This window comes from Oncorhynchus clarkii, chromosome 20, assembly GCF_045791955.1.
Source record: "Oncorhynchus clarkii lewisi isolate Uvic-CL-2024 chromosome 20, UVic_Ocla_1.0, whole genome shotgun sequence".
Classification (NCBI taxonomy): Eukaryota; Metazoa; Chordata; class Actinopteri; order Salmoniformes; family Salmonidae; genus Oncorhynchus; species Oncorhynchus clarkii.
In genome coordinates this window covers 30,950,491-30,969,544 of record NC_092166.1, presented here as the reverse complement: position 1 = coordinate 30,969,544, position 19,054 = coordinate 30,950,491, and the positions used below count along the sequence as shown (strand labels likewise).

Genomic DNA, 19,054 nt, shown 5'->3' with positions numbered 1-19,054 from the left:
TCAGTAGTACCTTGGAAAGGTTTCTCCTAGGGGGTCTTTTCCAGTGAGGATGACAATGCAGGGAAGACCCTCCAGATCCTCATAGGTGTGAGGGACCCAGTCTTCAATTTCACAGCCCCGCCAGGCCTGCCGAAACAACACAACACACAATTAGAAATGTTTCGGAGCCAAATTAAAACCAGGTTGTTATGTCTCAGTCTGATGAAAGTCGTTGATATGATGACATTTTTTTAAAGACATCTTCATCAAACCACTTCTTTCATAGAGAGGGGTGGTGTTCAAGGTCATCTCAATATCAAATCATTTCTGGGTAACAATTAGGTACTTGTTTAATTGTGATTGTTTTCAATTAAAATGACCCCCCCCCCCCAAAAAAATATATAATATATATATATACATAGCTTCTTGGGAAAGAGCAATTTCTCAAGCAAGAATTTTGCTAGGCCTGTCTTGGAGTGGTGGAGTGGAAAACTGAAAACTAGCTGTTATTGGCAGAGAAGATTGGAATTTTCTTTCTTATTGTGCTATTAACTAACTGATGTCACCAGGCAGGCTAAAACTCCAACCCACCAAAACTGGCTGAAATTTCAGGCGGTCTTTTCAAACAGCTCTTATCATCATTTTCACAATTTCACAGTATTATTCCAACCTCATAGTGTGGAAATAAATATAAAACACTGGAAATCACATGTTTGACTGCACTGGGCCTTTAAGATGTAAAAATAGGCAAATACAAATTGGCCACCCTGCCCTCCCTCCTGACCTCTCGTCTCACCCTGAGTCGGTTAGCGAAGTGTCGTGGAAGGCTGAGCTCGGTGGCAGGGCTTCCCAGCAGCACAGCGAAGCAGAATTGAAGACCCAGCTTGTCCCTGACGTCCTCCAGGCGTTCCCGGGCCAGCATGGCCAGCTGCAGAGAGGGCACCCGGACCAGCAGCATGTGGCCCCGGCCCTTGGTCCCCTCCCGGCCCGGGGCACTGATCAGATCCTCCACCATGGCCAGGGTCTCCGGGGTGATGTGATCCCGTAGTGAAGGTGAGGAGGTCAGAGCCATCATGGCTTCAGTGTACTGCTGGATCAACAGGTAGCTCCTGATCACCATGCTGTGCAGGTGGGGGTGTCTGCAACCAGGAGAGGAGAGGTGGTGGTGTTAGATGTGTCAAGGCAGGTTTGGTGTCCAGGTGAACTGGTTGAGCAGCTTTTGGGGGAGCTGGTCAAGCATGGGCTTTCTGATGATCTTGAACTTAAACTTTAAAAAATTGTTGATATGTAAGAAATAAAATAAAAATGAAAGATGTGTGTGTATATATCTATATATATATATATATCTATATATATATATATATATATATATATATATATATATATATATATATATATATATATATATATATGTTTGACTTTTATGACAGAGAGTGTGTGAGAGAGAGGAAGTCCCTAAACCTCCTTAGGTCCCTTTCAGACAATTTTTGTACAGCGTGAACACTCCAAAGGAACTCAGACCCTTCAAAAGAGCCCCCAGAGAGGCCTCCCGAGTGGTGCAGCGGTCTAAGGCACTGCATTGCAGTGTTGCGGGGTCACTACCGGCTGTGACCGGGAGTCCTATAGGGTGGCGCACAATTGGCCCAGCGTCTTCCGGGTTTAGGGGAGGGTTTGGCCAGGGGGACTTTACTTGGCACATCGTGCTCTAGCGACTCCTTGTGGCAGGCCGGGCACCTGCAGGCTGACTTCGGTCGTCAGTTGAGCGGTGTTTCCTCCTACACATTGGTGCAGCTGGCTTCTGGGTTAAGCAAAGGGGGGTTAAGAAGCGTGGTTTGGCAGTGTTAAGATAATGGGCATAATGCCAACCCAGAGATGGCGCTAGTGGGGCACCTATCTAGGATATATAAACAGACCTGTAACTTGTAAGGAAAGGATTATGCTTGCAGTTGACCAAACTCTCCGATGTGAGTCATTCGCATACAGATAATAACATGGTGTCAGAACTGGGATTTGAACCCACGCCTCCAATCGGAGACCAGAACCATGCTACTCAGTTTGAAGATATGAACCATGCTACTGATCAAATCATCGCCCCGCAGACACGGTGTAACGATGTGCGCTGGGAGTAGGGAAGCAAGTTCAGGGAGTGAATGTTTGAATAAATAAAAGAAACAATGAACACAAAACACAAACAGCGCACCGACATGAAACAGGAACAATGACGACTGGGGAAGAAACCAAAGGGAGTGACATTTAAAGGGCAGGTAGTCAAGGAGGTGATAGAGTCCAGGTGAGTCCATTATGCGCCTAACGCTGGTGACAGGTGTGCGCTCTAACGAGCAGCCTGGTGACCTAGAGGCTGGAGAAGGAGCACACGTGACACACGAGAAGATCCTAAGAGGCTGGCTGGACACAAGAGAGAGTCCGCCCATCCTGGTGAGGGACTACTGGACAGAGACAAACTCACAATGCAGGAAGAGGTCATCTGCAAAGGCGACAGGGTGGTAGTGCCATGAACTCTACACCCGACTATTCTCTCTCGTATCCATGCAGGGCACCCAGGGGTTGAAGTCAGTTTCAGGAAAGTCAGAGACTCAGTATTCTGGCCCAACATGACCCAAGAAATGTAACATTTGGTGGCTGTGTGCAGCATATGTAATGCTCATCTACCTAAGCAGCAAAAGGAAACGCTGCACTCACATGACGTACCAGCACGTCCTAAAGAGGGAATGGATCTGTTCACGTTCCTTTTCCGATTGTAGTGGACAACTATTCCGATTTTTGGGGCGGTGGAGAAAGTGATTGACACAACAGCCGCCTGCATCATTGGCTGTTGTAAGCAGCAGTTTAGCATATATGGTATACCTGACAGTGGTGTAGTACCGGATAATGGGCCACAGTTCACGAGTCAAGACTCTTCCTTGCTTGCAAAAACCTGGGAGTTCCATCATGTGACCTCCTCACCCTACCACAGTCAGAGTAATGGTAAAGGCGGAGTCAGCAGTGAAAATAGCAAAGACTCGCGTCACAAAGGCTATGCTGGAAGGCACAGATGTGTGGCACGCCATTTAGCCTGTGCTTCGGCAGCAGTCCTGTACAGAGCTTAATGTCTAGACGCACCCGCTCTCTGTTGCCAACAGCTCCCAAGCTCCTCGCACCAAAGGTAATTGGGGATGTTCAGGCACACAAACGTGCAGGTCAGGACAAGTCAAAACATTACTATGACCAGCATGCAAAACATCTGCCTGTAATAAAACAAGGCCAAGCTGTCAGAGTGCTCCTGTCACCTTACGCCAGAGATGTCACATGGAGTCTTGGCACATGCATAGGGCACGTCAGCGCAAGGTCATATGAAGTGGAAGTAAAGGGAAGAAAGTATCGAAGGAACCGGAAGGACATACCCCTAGTTCAGGAGAGCATAGGACACAGGAGGGCCATAAGGGGAGACTGGGAATATCTTCTGGATGGTGTGGGCAGGACACATAATGAGGAGTCGCGGAAGATCCCACCAGGGCAGTTCTCTGCCAACCGTGCATCCACAATTTCAGGAGAATGTGGAAGAGGAAGGAGAGGTCCTGAGGCTCCCAGAGGTGCCCAACATCCGAGGTGCCAGGAGAGGACCTGAGAATCCCAGAGGTGCCCAACATCCGAGGTGACAGGAGAGGACCTGAAGCTCCCAGAGGTGCCCAACATCCCAGAGGTGCCAGGAGAGGACCTGAGGTTCCCAGAGGTGCCCAATATGCTACCAGTGCGACACACTAGAAAAAGGGATAACATAAGACCGCCCCTGCGGTATGGGGACTATGTCCCTTAAGAGATGGACAATTCATTTTTTAATCTTATAAAAATAAAATAGGTGTTGATAATGTAAATAGGTATTTTCACTAAGGTATCAAAATGGAAAGGAAGATGTTAAGATAATGGGCATAATGCCAACCCAGAGATGGCGCTAGTGGGGCACCTATCTAGGTTATATAAACAGGTGCATTATGAGTGTCTGATTATGATGTCATGACCTGTAACATGTTATACCAGAGGAAAGGATTATGCTTGCAGTTTACCAAACTCTCCGATGTGAGTTATTCACATACAGATAATAACAGGGGGTATAAATATGTTTCGGAGGACGCATGACTCGACATTCGCCTCTCTCGAGCCCGTTGGGGAGTTGCAGCGATGAGACAAGATCGTAATCACGAAATTTGGAAGCAAAAAAGGGGGTATAAATGACAATATATATATAATAATAAAACAAAGAGCCCCTGAAGCAAACTGAACTGAGACCACCTCGATTTAGGTTAGCAGTCTGGTTCCCTTTTTGAAGGCTATGTGAACACAACACTCCTCAGGTTCCCTTGGCATTATTCCCACACCACACACTAGACTATTGGAACAACGTTTCCCCTGCTATAACCCCTGACATCGGTGTCACGAAAGAGAGAAGATGATGATGTGCAGGTTCACGGAAAAAAAGTGCATTGAGTGAATGTTTGAAAAAGATCTGGGTTTCTTTCAAAACCTAGCAATATGAATGCAAAGGGGACTCGGACCACAAAAATAAGTGAACTGGCAAAATGTCTGGGTGCCCTCATTCAAAGGCAAGGGCAGTGTGAATACAAAGAGAACTGAGTTCTTTAGCTTTTTTTTATACCCCAGAGTTCACTTTAAAGAGGACTGAGATCGGTTCTTTTAAAGAGGACCAGTGGAGGCTGGTGGGAGGGGCTATAGGAGGACGGGCTCATTGTAATGGCTGTATTGGATAGTATCAAACACATAAAACATACGTAAACCATTGACTCCATTCCATTTGTTCCATTCCAGTAATTACAATGAGCCTGTCCTCAACTAGCTCCTCCCACCAGCCTCCACTGAAGAGGACTATATTCTTCGGGATAGGGGGCAGCAATTTCACTTTTGGATGAATAGCAGGCAGTTGAATTTGGGCATGCTATTCATCCAAAAGTGAAATTGCTGCCCCCTATCCCAAAGAATATAGTCCTCTCATCCCCAGAAGATAAGATATGCATATTATTAGTAGATTTGGATAGAACACTCTGAAGTTTCTAAAACTGTTTGAATCATGTCTGTGAGTATAACAGAACTTGTGTATCAGGCAAAACCCAGAGGACTAACCACTCAGATTTTTTTTTTGAGGTCACTGTCTTTTCAATGAATTTTCATTGGGACTTGCTTTTCTAAGGGACTTGCTTGCAGTACCACTTCCACTGGATGTCACCAGTCTTTAGACATTGGTTGAGGTTTTTCCTTTGTGTAATGAAGAAGTACGGCCATCTTGAATGAGAGTCACTTGAAGTGGACTGTTTGAGAGAGGCACATGACCAGAAAAGTAGCGTCAGTTTGTTTTCTTTTTGTATTGACCACAGATCATCCCGTCTTCAATTTGATCGATTATTTACGTTTAAAAATACCTAAAGTTGTATTACAAAGGTAGTTTGAAATGTTTTGGCAAAGTTTACAGGTAATCTTTGTGTCGCGCCTGCAGGGTTGAAATATGCTACTCTCTCATTGTTTACTGTTGTGCTATCATCAGATAATAGCATCTTATGCTTTCGCCGAAAAGCCTTTTTGAAATCTGACATGTTGGCTGGATTCACAACGAGTGTAGCTGTAATTTGGTATCTTACATGTGTGATTTAATGAAAGTTTGATTTTTATAGTCATTTATTTGGAATTTGGCGCTCTGCATTTTCCCTGGCTTTTGGCCAGGTGGGACGCAAGTGTCCCGCCTATCCCAGAGAGGTTTTAAAACACCCTTAGAGATTTTATGAGCCCTAAACCCTGACCCCAAGTGACTGACTGACCTCTCCAGCAGTGTGTTGATCATCTTCTCGAATGCGTCGTCACAGCGCAGGATGGGACTGGCCACCCCCCACTTCAGAGAGCTGCTGTAGTCCCTCAGGCCAAAGTACACCAGCTCCTTAGGAGACAGCTCCCCCTATGGGTGGAACACAGGAACATCAGCTGCTGTCTAAGCAAGTTGACTAATCTCTCTGTCTATTAGTTACATCTACATGTCTGACCAATAATTTATATATACACTAGACACCAATAGGGGGGCCAAAGTGCCTCCTTCTTGGCACTCCCCCAAAATTGTGGGGGGGGGGGGGGGGGCAGTTGTACTGTTAGAGGGGCCAGTTACATTAGATGTTATTATTGTCATATCGTTTTCTTCACTGCATTGCAGGCATTAGCAGGCAAAAGCCCATGTTCATAATCATTCAACAATTTATTTGCATTTTCTGTCTAATAACGTATGTAAAAAAAAAAAAAGAACGATTGCAAAAATTTGTTATGTACAAATTATTTCACACTTCACATTTAGGGGGGCCACAAGGGGGTCTAAAATTGTTGTCACAGGGGCACTGCCCCCCCCAAGAAACGCTAATGTGCACTGACTGACTGACTGACTGTAAATTGCTATTGATAAGTGTCTGCTAGAATTACTCAAATAATGTACATGTAATTCCATATAGCTGCCACCAGGTGGCAGAGATGAACCACTGCGCAGGGCCACTCACCAAGCTCTCGGTGTTGGCTGGCCAGTGCACCTCGTTGTGGACGCTGATGCGGGACTGTCGTGTCTGCAGGGTGAATGGGAAGCAGCTGACCTGCAGCACCAGCAGATTCATAGCCTCCAGAACCTCCTGGCAGTTTACCACCCTGTCAGCCAGACCCTGAAGCTCTCCGTGGCACACCGAACCAGACAGGGCACTACACAGAGAGGCGGAAACAAAAAAGAGGTTTCCTTTGGGGAAACTTGTTCTGTCCTGTTCTATATGTATGACTAAAAAGAAGCCTCTGCTCTTCTGTCTTATTCTGTCTTGGCTTGGGCTGTTCTGTTCTTATTCAGTACACTGCGCAGCCGACGACAGACCTTCTAACCGTATCAATGTTTTCAGTTACTACATCTGTCAGAACCAAGTGTCGGCGGCACAATTTCAATACTCAAATGTGTGTGTGTGTGTGTTCGACATGCGTGTGTGTGTGTGTGTGTGTGTTACCTGGTCAGGTCCACGTGGGAGTTGTCGTGGATGAGGACAAACAGGGTGTAGGGGTTCTGTTTGACCTTCCTCATGAAGGCCTCCATCTTGCCGTGGACGTCTCCGTCGAGACGCACCACATACTTGTCGGACCTCTGGTGGGCTGAGGACGCATCCTCTATACCCAGGTCCACTAGCACTCCTTTAAGAGATGGGCAGAAAGAGATTACAAAAAGTCCAACGCAAGTAACCAAGAAACCTTGTAAAAAAAAAAAAACAGGCAGAGATAGTCTTGACATGGACCTCTTGTTCACAACCAACTAGAAACTATTTTTATTCACCCATTGTAGTATTGCCCAGTGCGGCCGTTCGATCCTAATCATGAGTACCTGATTGTCGGATGCGTTGAGCAGTCTGGTTCACCAGGATGTGGGACGGAGGGACCAGAACCAGGAAGTCCACCTTGCAAAAGCGTCCCAGGTCCAGACTCTGGCTGCCTGAGTCTGCTATGGAGCACACCTGGGAGAGTAGGCTCCTGGCTACATTGAGCTGGGGAGGGTGGATCTGAAACATCTCATTCAGCAGCTCTGGAGGGGTGAGGGAGGGGGGGGACACATGTCATCATACTGGAAACTTAGAGCCAAGTATATAGTATATACTGTAGCTTCTTATCATATCTATCCATCCAGGAGCTTCATAGCATCAGAGTCTCCAGCAGAAAGAGGAGGAAGGGTCAGAAGAGGGGCCAGACAGAGGCTGTGCCTCACCTGACTCAGAGGGTGGCACCATGGTGGCTGCATCCTGGGAGTGGATGTGGTCAGTGACATCGCCCTGGAAGGGTTGGATGACCTGGCCCTTCCGTCTCCGCTGGATACGCACCAGCTGCTTGTCCAGGTTGTCCCCTGGAAACAACAGCATAGCAGGCCACCACCAGTCAGACACAGAGACACACACGCACACGCACACAGACACAGCAGCTACAGAAACAAAATCTACTCATTAAATATTGATGTCTGTCTGTTTGTGGCACAATGTCTCGTTTCAGTCCTGTGACTGCCTATCTGGAATGGGCCAGTCGGCATTTAGGAAGGTAAATATGTGCCATTGTCCTTGATGCCTTTGTAACACAGCTCATGTTTGTTTGATTGATTGATTCATTGGGCTACCCTAAATCATTACTTTTCCTCCTTAGAAATGACCTTTGAGTGTTTCCCATTGATGTCGTGTCCCCAGGCATCTGGTATACTCACCGAGTGAGGTGGTTTTGAAGTGTGACGCCAGGACACTGACTTTCCCTGTTATGAGCTCGTAGCTGATCTCCTTCAGGAACTCATTGGTGGTGAGCATTCCCTCGGCTAGCGCTCGTGCCTGGTACTTCCCTGTAAGACCCATACAGAGGAGTCTGAACGAGCCCGAGTCTCCTTTGCGCCATACAACTGTGCTAGCCCGCAGAGCTAAAGCCTAGGCATTAGCTCTGGGAGCTTACGCAAGTCTTAAGGTCACAGGCAAGGCTCACCTACTGTAATTACTCCCTTTAGTATGCTATAAAAATACAGACACACCACGTCTAAGTATTGCAGTGTACAGGCTGTATGGAGGAACACTCACCCAGGGCGAGCACACAGAACTCATTGCCGCTCATCTTGGAGGTACACACAATAACCACGTAGGTGGGCAGGCACTGCTGGTAGGGCGGTCCGTCACAGAGCGAGCGCAGGGACTCAGAGATGCCTTCTCCCAGGGAGTTGTAGGTGACCAGGACCTGGACACTGCCCCCAGAGACACTGGCCTCCAGGCGGGCCAGCCAGGGCAGCTGGGCCGGAGAGATGGAGGGACCTCCAGGACAAATTAACATGGCCTTCAGCACGATCTGCTCAAACTCCTCCCTCAGAGGGATCTGCTCCGAACCTGGAGTGGGGAGGGAAGGAGAGGAGAGGTGAAGAGAGGAAAGAAATACAGTTTCCCATGTCTACTTGCTGTGTTTTGCGGGGGATGATGCTGTTATGTTTTTATAATGTGAACAAGACAATCAAATCTAATTTCCCAACAGTGTAGAGCCCATTCTCAACTGTGCGGAGTTAATAATTAAGACAAATATTTGCTAAATAAAAAAGGAAATAGTAACACAAAAACAATAACAAGGATATATACAAGGAGTACCAGTATTGAGTCAATGGGTTTTTGCATGAGGTAATTGAGATAATACAGTATTGTATGTACCTGTGTGTAAGGGTAAAAGTGACGAGGCAATCAGTGTGTGGTGTGTGGTGGGGTGTCAATATGCATGCGTGTGTGTGTGTTTTGTGAGCGTGTGTATGTGTGTGTGTGTGTGTGTGTTGGAGTGTCAGTGTAGTATGTGGGTAGAGTCTAGTGAGTGTGCATAGATCCAGTGCAAAACAATTAAGGTAAAGAAATAAATAACAAAGGGGGTCAAGGTAAACCGGTAAATCCGGGTAGCCATTTGATGAACTGTTCAGCAGTCTTATGGCTTGGGGGTAGAAGCTGTTCAGGAGCCGTTTGGTAACAGTCTTTGCACTTTGGTACCACTTGCTGTGCGAGAGCAGAGAGAACAGTCTATGACTTGGGTGGCTGGAGTCTTTGACCATTTTTAGGGCCTTCCTCTGACACTACCTGGTATAGAGGTCCTAAATGGCAGGGAGTTCGCCCCCAGTGATGTACTGGGCCGTACAAACTACCCTCTGTGTGAACTTGCGGTCAGATGCCGAGAGGTTGCCATACCAGTCAAGATGCTGCCAGTCAAGATGCTCTCAATGATGCAGCTGTAGAACTTTTGAGGATCGGAGGGCCAATGCTAAATCTTTTCAACCTCCTGAGGGGGAAGAGGTGTTGTCGTGCCCTCTTCATGATTGTTTTATGGAGTTTTTTTTTACCATGATAGGTCTTTAGTGATGTGGACACTGAGGAACTTGAAGCTCTCGATCCTCTTTACTACAGCCCCGCCGATGTGAATGGGGGCGTGTGCAGCCCACCGTTTCCTGTAGTCCACGAAAAGCTCCTTTGTTTTGCCAACATTTAGGGAGAGGTTGCTATCCTGGCCTCCTCCCTATGGTTGTCTCATCGTCGTCGGTAATCAGGCCCACCGTTGTGTCGCAGGCAAACTTGATGATGGTGTTGGATTCGTGCGCGGCCACGCACTCTGCCTCCTTCTTGAGGGTCAGCGTAGCAGAAGTCTTGTTGCCTACCCTTTACCGCCTGGGGGTGGACCATCAGGAAGTCCCGGACCCAGTTGAAGAGGGAGAGGTTCAGTTCCAGGGTCCTTAGCTTAGTGATGTGCTTAGAGGGCACTATGGTGCTGAACGCTGAGCTGTAGTCAATGAACGTCCTTCTCACGTACTGGTTCCTTTTGTCCAGGTGGGAAAAGGCATTGTGGAGAGCAATAGAGATCGCATCATCTGTAGATCTGTTGGGGCGGTACGGAAATTAGAGTGGGTCCAGGGTTTCTGGGATGATGTTGTTGATGTGAGCCATGACCAGCATTTCAAAGCATTTCATGGCTACAGATGTGAGTGCTATGGGGCTGTAGTCAGGTTACCTTGGCGTACTTAGGCACAAGGACTATGGTGATTAGCTTGAAATATGTAGGTATTACAGACTGGGTCAGAGAGAGGTTGAAAATGTCAGTGAAGACACTTGCCAGCTGGTCAGCTCATGCTCTGAGTATGCTTCCTGCTAATCCATCTGGCCCTGCGGCCTTGTGAATGTTAACCTGTTTAAAGGTCTTTCTCACATTGGCTACGGGGAGTGTGATCATAAAATTGTACGGAACAGCTGGTGCTCTCACGCATGGTTAAGTGTTGCTAGCCTCGAATCGAAGGTATTTATCTTGTCTAGTAGACTCGCGTCACTGGGCAGCTCGTGGCTGGATTTTCCTTTGTATTCCGTGATAGTTTACAAGCCCTGCCACATCCGACGAGCGTCAGAGTCAGTGTAGTAGAATTCGATCTTAGTCCTGTAATGACGCTGTGCCTGTTTCGTTGGAGGGCATAGCGGGATTTCTTATAAGTGTCCGGATTAGTGTCCCGCTCCTTGAAAGCAGCAGCTCTAACCTTTAGCTCAGTGTGGATGTTGCCTGTAATCCATGGCTTCTGGTTGGGATAAGTAAGTATGGTCATTGTGGGGACAATGTCATAGATGCACTTATTAATGAAGCCGGTGACTGATGTGGTAAACTCCTCAATGCCATCGGATGAATCGTGGAACATGTTCCAGTCTGTGCTAGCGAAACAGTCCTGTAGCTTAGCATCCGCTTCATCGGACTACTTTACGTATTGAGCGCGTCACTGGTACTTCCTGTTTGAGTTTTTGCTTGTAATCAGGAATCAGAAGGATAGACTTATTGTCCGATTTGCCAAATGGATAGGGGTAGAGCTTTTATGTATTCGTCTCTGTATGTGGAGTAAAGGTGATCTACAATTTGTATGCCTCTAGTTGCACAGGTGACATTCTGGTAGAAATGAGGTAAAAGGGATTTCAGTTTTCCTGCATTAAAATCATCAGCCCCTGGGAGCTCCGCCACTGGATGAGCATTTTCTTATGTGCCGTGCCCAGCTCATTGAGTGGGGCCTTAGTGCCAGCATCAGTCTGTGGTGGTAAATAGACACCTACGAAAAATACAGACAGTAAATAGTATGGTCTACAGCTTATGAGGTATTCTAACTCAGGCGAGCCGAATCCAGAGCCTTCCTTAATATTAGAGATTGCGCACCAGCTGTTGTTTACCCCCCCCCCGGACTCTGCCATTCTGTCCTGCCGACAGACAGAAAAAAACAGCTAGATTCATATTATCCATGTCCTTCTTCAGTCATGACTCTGAGAAGCATAGTAAATTACAGTTCTTAGCAACTCAAGGTCATGCTAGCTATTTTGAGCCACTAAAGTGCATTAGTGAAAGCAAGTGCAGCAGCAGCAGCTAATGGAGCACTTTGAGTTACAATGAAGGAGCGGGGTCCAACTACCTCATCAGTGTTACCAAACTACCTCATAAGTGATACCAAACTTTAAAACAACCAGACTTCGGCTTAGCTCAGCCTCCCAACGATTAGCCTCAATGTCTGATTAAACCTTTTTTAAATAAGCCTTCCATATGTAACGTGTGTGTGTGTGTGTGTGTGTGCGTGCGTCTTTTGAAGCCTTTACCTAGCCGTGCAAGGTACTGCAGGGTGAGGAGGATCATGGTCTCCACACTGAGTAGTTGGCTGCCAGTCAGTCCCAGGCTGGCCAGTGTCTTCTCAGTCAACTGGTTGCCCTTATAGCAGCTCACCAGCAGAGGGCTCACCACAATGTCCCCCACGTTCCCATAGAAGTATGGTAATGTGCCATGCCCTGCAAACCAAACACCAGAATCAGTCAGTCAATCATATACCCTGAGGAAGACACTGTGTCCTGAAATGTTGCTTCATTAAATAATTTGGAGTTATATAGAGTGTGTCTTTCTTTCTTTTCTCTAAATCACATCCTGGTACAGTACAAGTGTCTTTAAAATTGAGATTACAGTTTTATGAGGAGGATTTACCAATGAGGATAACAGGACGGACTCCTGATGTGTTGAGCAGGTTGTCAGGGACGATGACAGTTTCTCCAGCAGTGACGGGTTGGGGCTGAAGGACACCTGCTACAGGCAGCTGAGGAGTGGGCATGGCCAGCACAGAGCCTGTTCAGAAATAGACACACCATGTTAATACTGTGATTACAAAACTGCTGCACATTAAGCAGATCCTGGAAATCAGGACCTTTCTAATTCTTAAAGATAATTTGTACCCACTCTTTCAGCTTCTGCTCAGTTCTGCACTCACCTATCTCCATGGAGATGCTGAATGAATCACCCCTGACAACAGAGCATTTCATGGACCTTTTTGTCCTTCCTTCTCCCGAAAAGCAAGGTCAATGTAATAATCAATGTCAGATCTAACACGTACTCTCACACACACACACACACACACACACACACACACACACACACACACACACATTTTCACAATGTCTGGGGCTACAGTACACTCTTTTTTTGTTGTTTTTTTATCAAAAGGGTTCTACATTGAACCCAAAGGGGTTTTACCTGGAACAAAAAGGGTTCTTCAAACTATGGGAACAGCCAAAGAACACTTTTAGGTTCTAGATATCACCATTTTTTTTCTAAGAATGCAGGTGGTGCATGTCATTTCAAAGAATTCCTCATAAAACAAAGTCTACTAGGGCTGTATCTATTCAGGACACGCTCTGGACATTAAGCATACGCTGTGGTGTGATGGTGCAATTCATCCAACTGTTGCCTTTTCAGTGTTGTAAATTAATGTGTCCCTATGTAAATAAACAACAAAACATTATCAAAAGCTCTGTGCCAGACCTGGGGAGCAGACGATGGGTCGGATGGCGGACACAGGGACTGCTGTAGGGGGGACTGGCACCAGGGGGTTAGGGTGCCAACCGCGGTGGCGCTTTTTGGGCGGGCCTGAGATCATGGCAGAGGAAACTGGACAGAAAACAATACAAGAGAAACATGAAAATTCATGAATGTTGTAACTGCAGAATAGGAGTCTGGGTTCTCAAAATAATTCAGAGGGCTTCTACAATGGTGACCTATGAGCAATTATACTACATTCTACTTCATATTTCAGAAACTAAGATTTGTAATTAAAAGAAAAAGCAGGTGCAGAGAAACATTCAATTGGAATCGGAATAGTAAATATGTATTTCAATTCACCCATAACAGGAACACAACAAGCAGACATTTCCTGTGTATGTTTAACGTCACCGAGGTTAGGGAGTCGAATGTGGAGCTCACCAGGGTTGTCTCCTAGGTCGGAGGTTCTGTACCCCTGTCCCTGGGGTCCCAGAGACACCTGAGAGGGGCTCAGTAAAGGGGGGTGGCCGTCTGGACCCAGTCCATTGGTCGGCCCGTTCACTCTTAAAGCCATGGGTACTACACAGACACACACACCGTACATTATTGATGCATTTCACCACAATTCCTTTTCAGATGGTTCAACGCTAAATAATTCACTTTCGTAAGATAATGTTCTGACAGCCTTCTGAGAGACGCCATACCTGAAGTGCGTGCTTAGATCTTCTTCATAGTAAATAAAGAGTAAATAAATACATGTATTTGATCATTACAAAATAAAACCAATTGTCCTGAAAGATATCTTCCTAATATAGAGACTTAACAATACATAAGAATGATTTAGGGCCATCTAACACTGAGCTATTGATTTCCTGTTGCCAATGAACTGATGGGGCACTTTCCAGTCTCAGATTCACTGCGTGTGCATTTACGCTAACACATTGATTGGTATGTGTAGGCCAGGCCTGTCAATCTTTCAACCTTGTAAACAAGCTAATGGATAGCCAGGTCTTAAAAAGTCATTACAGGGATTTTCTGCTCAGTATTGATGAGGAGTGTGTGTGTGTATGCACACGTGTGTGTGTCCCCAGTCAGTAGAAGAGGCTAATCTACACACCACAGCTCCATCTGGACTATGCTTGGCCACGTAAACAAGCCTGTTTCTAGGCAACAGGTCCTTCCCCTTCTCCTACTCAGACCAGGGCACATAGCAGAAGTGATGCTGGGGCTATTTCCTGACCCTTAGAAATACATGGGCTAAGGCTTATTGCACACATGGTATGTCTGCATAATATTACTGGATTTTATTTATATATAATGTACCATGCTGTAAAACACTTTAAAGCTGATGTTGTGAGGTAACAATATCTATACGATGGAGATATAATTACACATACAATAGATTAACACATTGTCATCCAGAAACAAGTTCCTCAGCCTACACATCACTGACCAATTGAAATGGTCCACCCACACAGACCTCAGGAGGCTGAAGAAATTTGGCTTGGCACCTAAAACCCTCACAAACTTTTAGAGATGCGCAAATGAGAGCATCCTGTCAGACTGTATTACCACCTGGTACGGCAACTGCACCGCCCGCAAAGGCAGGGCTCTCCAGAGGGTGGTGCCCAACGCATCACCGGGGGAAAACTACCTGCCCTCCAGGACACCTACAGCACCCAATGTCACAGGTAGGTAAAAAACATAAAGTACAACAACCACCCGAGCCACTGCCTGTTCACCCCACTACCATCCAGAATGCGAGGTCAGTACAGGTGCATCAAAGAGACTGAAAAACAGTTTCTATCTCAAGGCCATCAGACTTTAAAATAGCCATCACTAGCACATCAGAGTTGAAGTCGGAAGTTTACATACACTTAGGTTGGAGTCATTAAAACTCGTTTTTCAACCACTCCACACATTTCTTGTTAACAAACTATAATTTTGGCAAGTCGGTTAGGACATCTACTTTGTGCATGACACAAGTAATTTTTTCAACAATTGTTTACAGACAGATTATTTCACTTATAATTCACTGTATCACAATTCCAGTGGGTCAGAAGTTTACATACACAAAGTTGACTGCCTTTAAACAGCTTGGAAAATTCCAGAAAATGTTGTCATGGCTTTAGAAGCTTCTGATAGGCTAATTGACATCATTTGAATCAATTGGAGGTGTACCTGTGGATGTATTTCAAGACCTACCTTCAAACTCAGTGCCTCTTTGCTTGACATCATGGGAAAATCAAGAGAAATCAGCCAAGACCTCAGAAAAAAAATTGTAGACCTCCACAAGTCTGGTTCATCCTTGGGAGCAATTTCCAAATGCTTGAAGGTACCACATTTATCTGTACAAACAATAGTATGCAAGTATAAACACCATGGGACCACGCAGCCGTCAAACCGCTCAGGAAGGAGACGTGTTCTGTCTCCTGGAGATTAACGTACTTTGGTACGGAAAGTGAAAATCAATCCCAGAACAGCAGCAAAAGACCTTGTGAAGATGCTGGAGGAAACGGGTACAAAAGTATCTATATCCACAGTAAAACGTGTCCTATATCGACATAACCTGAAAGGCCCCTCAGCAAGGAAAAAGCCACTGCTCTAAAACCACCATAAAAAAAGCCAGACTAAGGTTTGCAACTGCACATGGGAACAAAGATCGTACTTTTTGGAGAAATGTCCTCTGGTCTGATGAAACAAAAATAGAACTGTTTGGCCACAATGACCATCGTTATGTTGGGAGGAAAAAGGGGGAGGCTTGCAAGCCGAAGAACACCTGAAGCACGGGGGGTGGCAACATCATGTTGTGGGGTGCTTTGCTGCAGGAGGGACTGGTGTACTTCCCAAAACAGATGGCATCATGAGGAAGAGAAAATATGTGGATATATTGAAGCAACATCTCAAGACATCAGTCAGGAAGTTAAAGCTTGGTCGCAAATGGGTCTTCCAAATAGACAATGACCCCAAGCATACTTCCAAAGTTGTGGAAAAATGGCTTAAGGACAACAAAGTCAAGGTATTGGAGTGGCCATCACAAAGCCCTGACCTCAATCCTATAGAACATTTGTGGGCAGAACTGACAAAGCGTGTGCGAGCAAGGAGGCCTACAAATCTGACTCAGTTACACCAGCTGTCAGGAGGAATGGGCCAAAATTCACCCAACTTATTGTGGGAAGCTTGCGGAAGGCTACACAAAACGTTTGATCCAAGTTAAACAATTTAAAGGCAATGTTACCAAATACTAATTGAGTGCATGTAAACTTCTGACCCACGTGGAATTTGATGAAAGAAAGAAAAGCTGAAATAAATCATTCTCTCTACTATTATTCTGACATGTCACGTTCTTAAAATAAAGTGGTGATCCACACTGACCTAAGACAGAGAGTTTTTACTAGGATTAAATGTCAGGAGTTGTGAAAAACTGAGTTTAAATGTAGTTGGCTAAGGTGTATGTAAACGTCCGACTTCAACTGTAGCAGAGGATGTAAAGCCACAACACGGCAGGTTTTTTGTATGTAAACTTCCGACTTCAACTGTACATAGACTTGAAATCACTGGCCACTTTAATAATGGAACACTAGTCACTTTAATAATGTTTATATATTTTGCATTACTCATATCATATGTATATATTGTATTGTATTCTACTGTATCTTAATCTATGCCACTGACATTGCTCGTCCAAATATTAATGTATTCTTAATTCCACTCCTTTACCTTAGATTTGTGTGAATTGTGTGTATTTTTGTGAAATTGTTAGATATTACTTGCACTGTTGGAACTAGAAACACAAGCATTTCACTACACCCGCAATAACATCTGCTAAACACGTGTATGTCACCAATAACATTTGATTTGATTTGATAGAAGAAGAACTGTACCTATTGGTAGAGTCTTGCCCCCAGGGGTAGAGGCCAAAGGCTTGAGGAAGCTGCAGTCTCGGGCCAGGTCCTGGGTTGAGAAGAACACAGAGGCGGCAGAGGGAGTCCTGGTAGGAGGGGAGTCTGGAAGGTAATAAGAGCACAGGGTGGCTGTTGGGTCCTGTCAAATTGCTTTAACCAAAATCTCTCCAAACAAAACTAACAAATCAACAATAATGACTCAATCCAATTGTTCCATTAGAACAAGTAATCCATAACAGTCCTGATTAACAAAACAATGCTTTGTAAACAAACACAGACACTCTACACTCAAGCCAGATGTAATCTTGGTCAGAGGAGGGAGGGAGGGGAGAGGAGAAGGGGTGTTGTGTCAAACCCCTACCCTTCCCTGACAGAGCGTGATGACCTAATTGGGAGCAGGACGTAGCTCAAGGTCGGTGTCAGGAGATAGGACACTGAAGTCATGCCAATGGTGCGTAATCAGCACAGCTAACACATCAGGTTAAGTATTTTAGTATGTGTGTGTGTGTTTTTAATCTGATTTTACTGCTCGCTTGAGTTACTTGAAGTGGAAGAGAGTCCCATGTAGTCATGGCTCTATGTAGTACTGTGTGTTTCCCTGAGTCTGTTATGGATTTGGGGACTGTGAAGAGACCCCTGGTGGTATGTCTTGTGGGGGTATGTATAGGTGTCTGAGCTGTGTGTTAGATGTTTGAAGAGACAGTTCGCTGCTTTCAATAGTCCGGGTGGCCATTTCATTAATTGTTCAGCCGCCTTATAGCTTGGGGGGGTAGAAGCTGTTAAGGAGCCGTGGCGCTCTGGTACCGCTTGCCATGCGGGAGAAGAGAGAACAGTCTATGACCTGGGTGACTGGAGTCTTTGACAATTTTTGGTGGCCTTCCCCTGACACCACTTAGTATAATTCACAAAGACAAGTAGTGATTCAGTCAATCACTCCTCTACCTTGAGCCAGGAGAGATTGACATGCATGTTATCGATATCAGCCCTCCTTGTACATTTAAGGGCCAGCCGTGCTGCTCTGTTCTGAGACAACAGTCATTTACTTATGCTCTTTTTTATGGCACTTGACCATATAACTGGGCAGTAGTTCAGGTGTGATAAAACTAAGGCCTGTAGGTCTTGTTTAGTCGATTGGGACATCAAGAAAGCAGAGTGGCGCTTTATCACGGACAGACCTCTCCCCATCTTAGCTACCGTTGCATCAATATGTTTTGACCATGTCCGTTTACAATCTAGGGTTGCACCAAGCAGTTTAGTCTCCTCAATTTGTTCAACTGACACATTATTCACTGCAACATTTAGATTAGATTTTGGGTTTAGTGAATGATTTGTCCCAAACACAATGCTTTTCTTTTTTTGTATATTTAGGACTAGTTTATTACTTGCCAGCCATTTGAAAAAGGACAGCAGCTCTTTGTTGAGTATAGCAGTGTTTTCACTTGCTGTGGTAGCTGACGTATACAATGTCAATCATCAGCGCACGTGGACACGCAGGCTTTGCTCAATGCTAGTGGTAGGTTATTGATAAAAATAAAGTCAAGGCAGCTACCGTGAGGTATGCCAAACGCTACCTGGTTTACGTCAGAGAGGCTTCCATTAAAGAACACCCTCGGTGTTCTGTTAGTTACCTGTCTAACTCTTAATTCACAATATACAGTTGAAGTCAGAAGTTTACATACACTTAGGTTGGAATCATTAAAACTCGTTTTTTAACCACTCCACAAATGTCTTGTTAACAAACTATAGTTTTGGCAAGTCGGTAGGACATCTACTTTGTGCATGGCACAAGTAATTTTTCCAACAATTGT

The 19,054-nt window shown here is 45.5% G+C and overlaps 1 protein-coding gene across 1 annotated transcript in view; it reads right to left on the bottom strand.

Moving 5' to 3' along the window:
- Positions 1-19,054, bottom strand: part of LOC139376189 (GREB1 like retinoic acid receptor coactivator) — a 45,722-nt gene that overhangs the window by 10,319 nt on the left and 16,349 nt on the right. Inside the window, exons 8-21 of the mRNA XM_071118472.1 lie at positions 17,226-17,348; positions 13,783-13,920; positions 13,345-13,470; positions 12,514-12,651; positions 12,138-12,323; positions 8,589-8,888; positions 8,231-8,359; positions 7,748-7,882; positions 7,370-7,567; positions 7,002-7,182; positions 6,519-6,711; positions 5,802-5,935; positions 776-1,118; positions 11-126 (exon numbers count right to left, since the gene is read on the bottom strand). Coding sequence (XP_070974573.1) covers positions 11-126; positions 776-1,118; positions 5,802-5,935; positions 6,519-6,711; positions 7,002-7,182; positions 7,370-7,567; positions 7,748-7,882; positions 8,231-8,359; positions 8,589-8,888; positions 12,138-12,323; positions 12,514-12,651; positions 13,345-13,470; positions 13,783-13,920; positions 17,226-17,348 — 2,440 coding nt within the window. The remainder of the gene's footprint in view (positions 1-10; positions 127-775; positions 1,119-5,801; positions 5,936-6,518; positions 6,712-7,001; positions 7,183-7,369; positions 7,568-7,747; positions 7,883-8,230; positions 8,360-8,588; positions 8,889-12,137; positions 12,324-12,513; positions 12,652-13,344; positions 13,471-13,782; positions 13,921-17,225; positions 17,349-19,054) is intronic.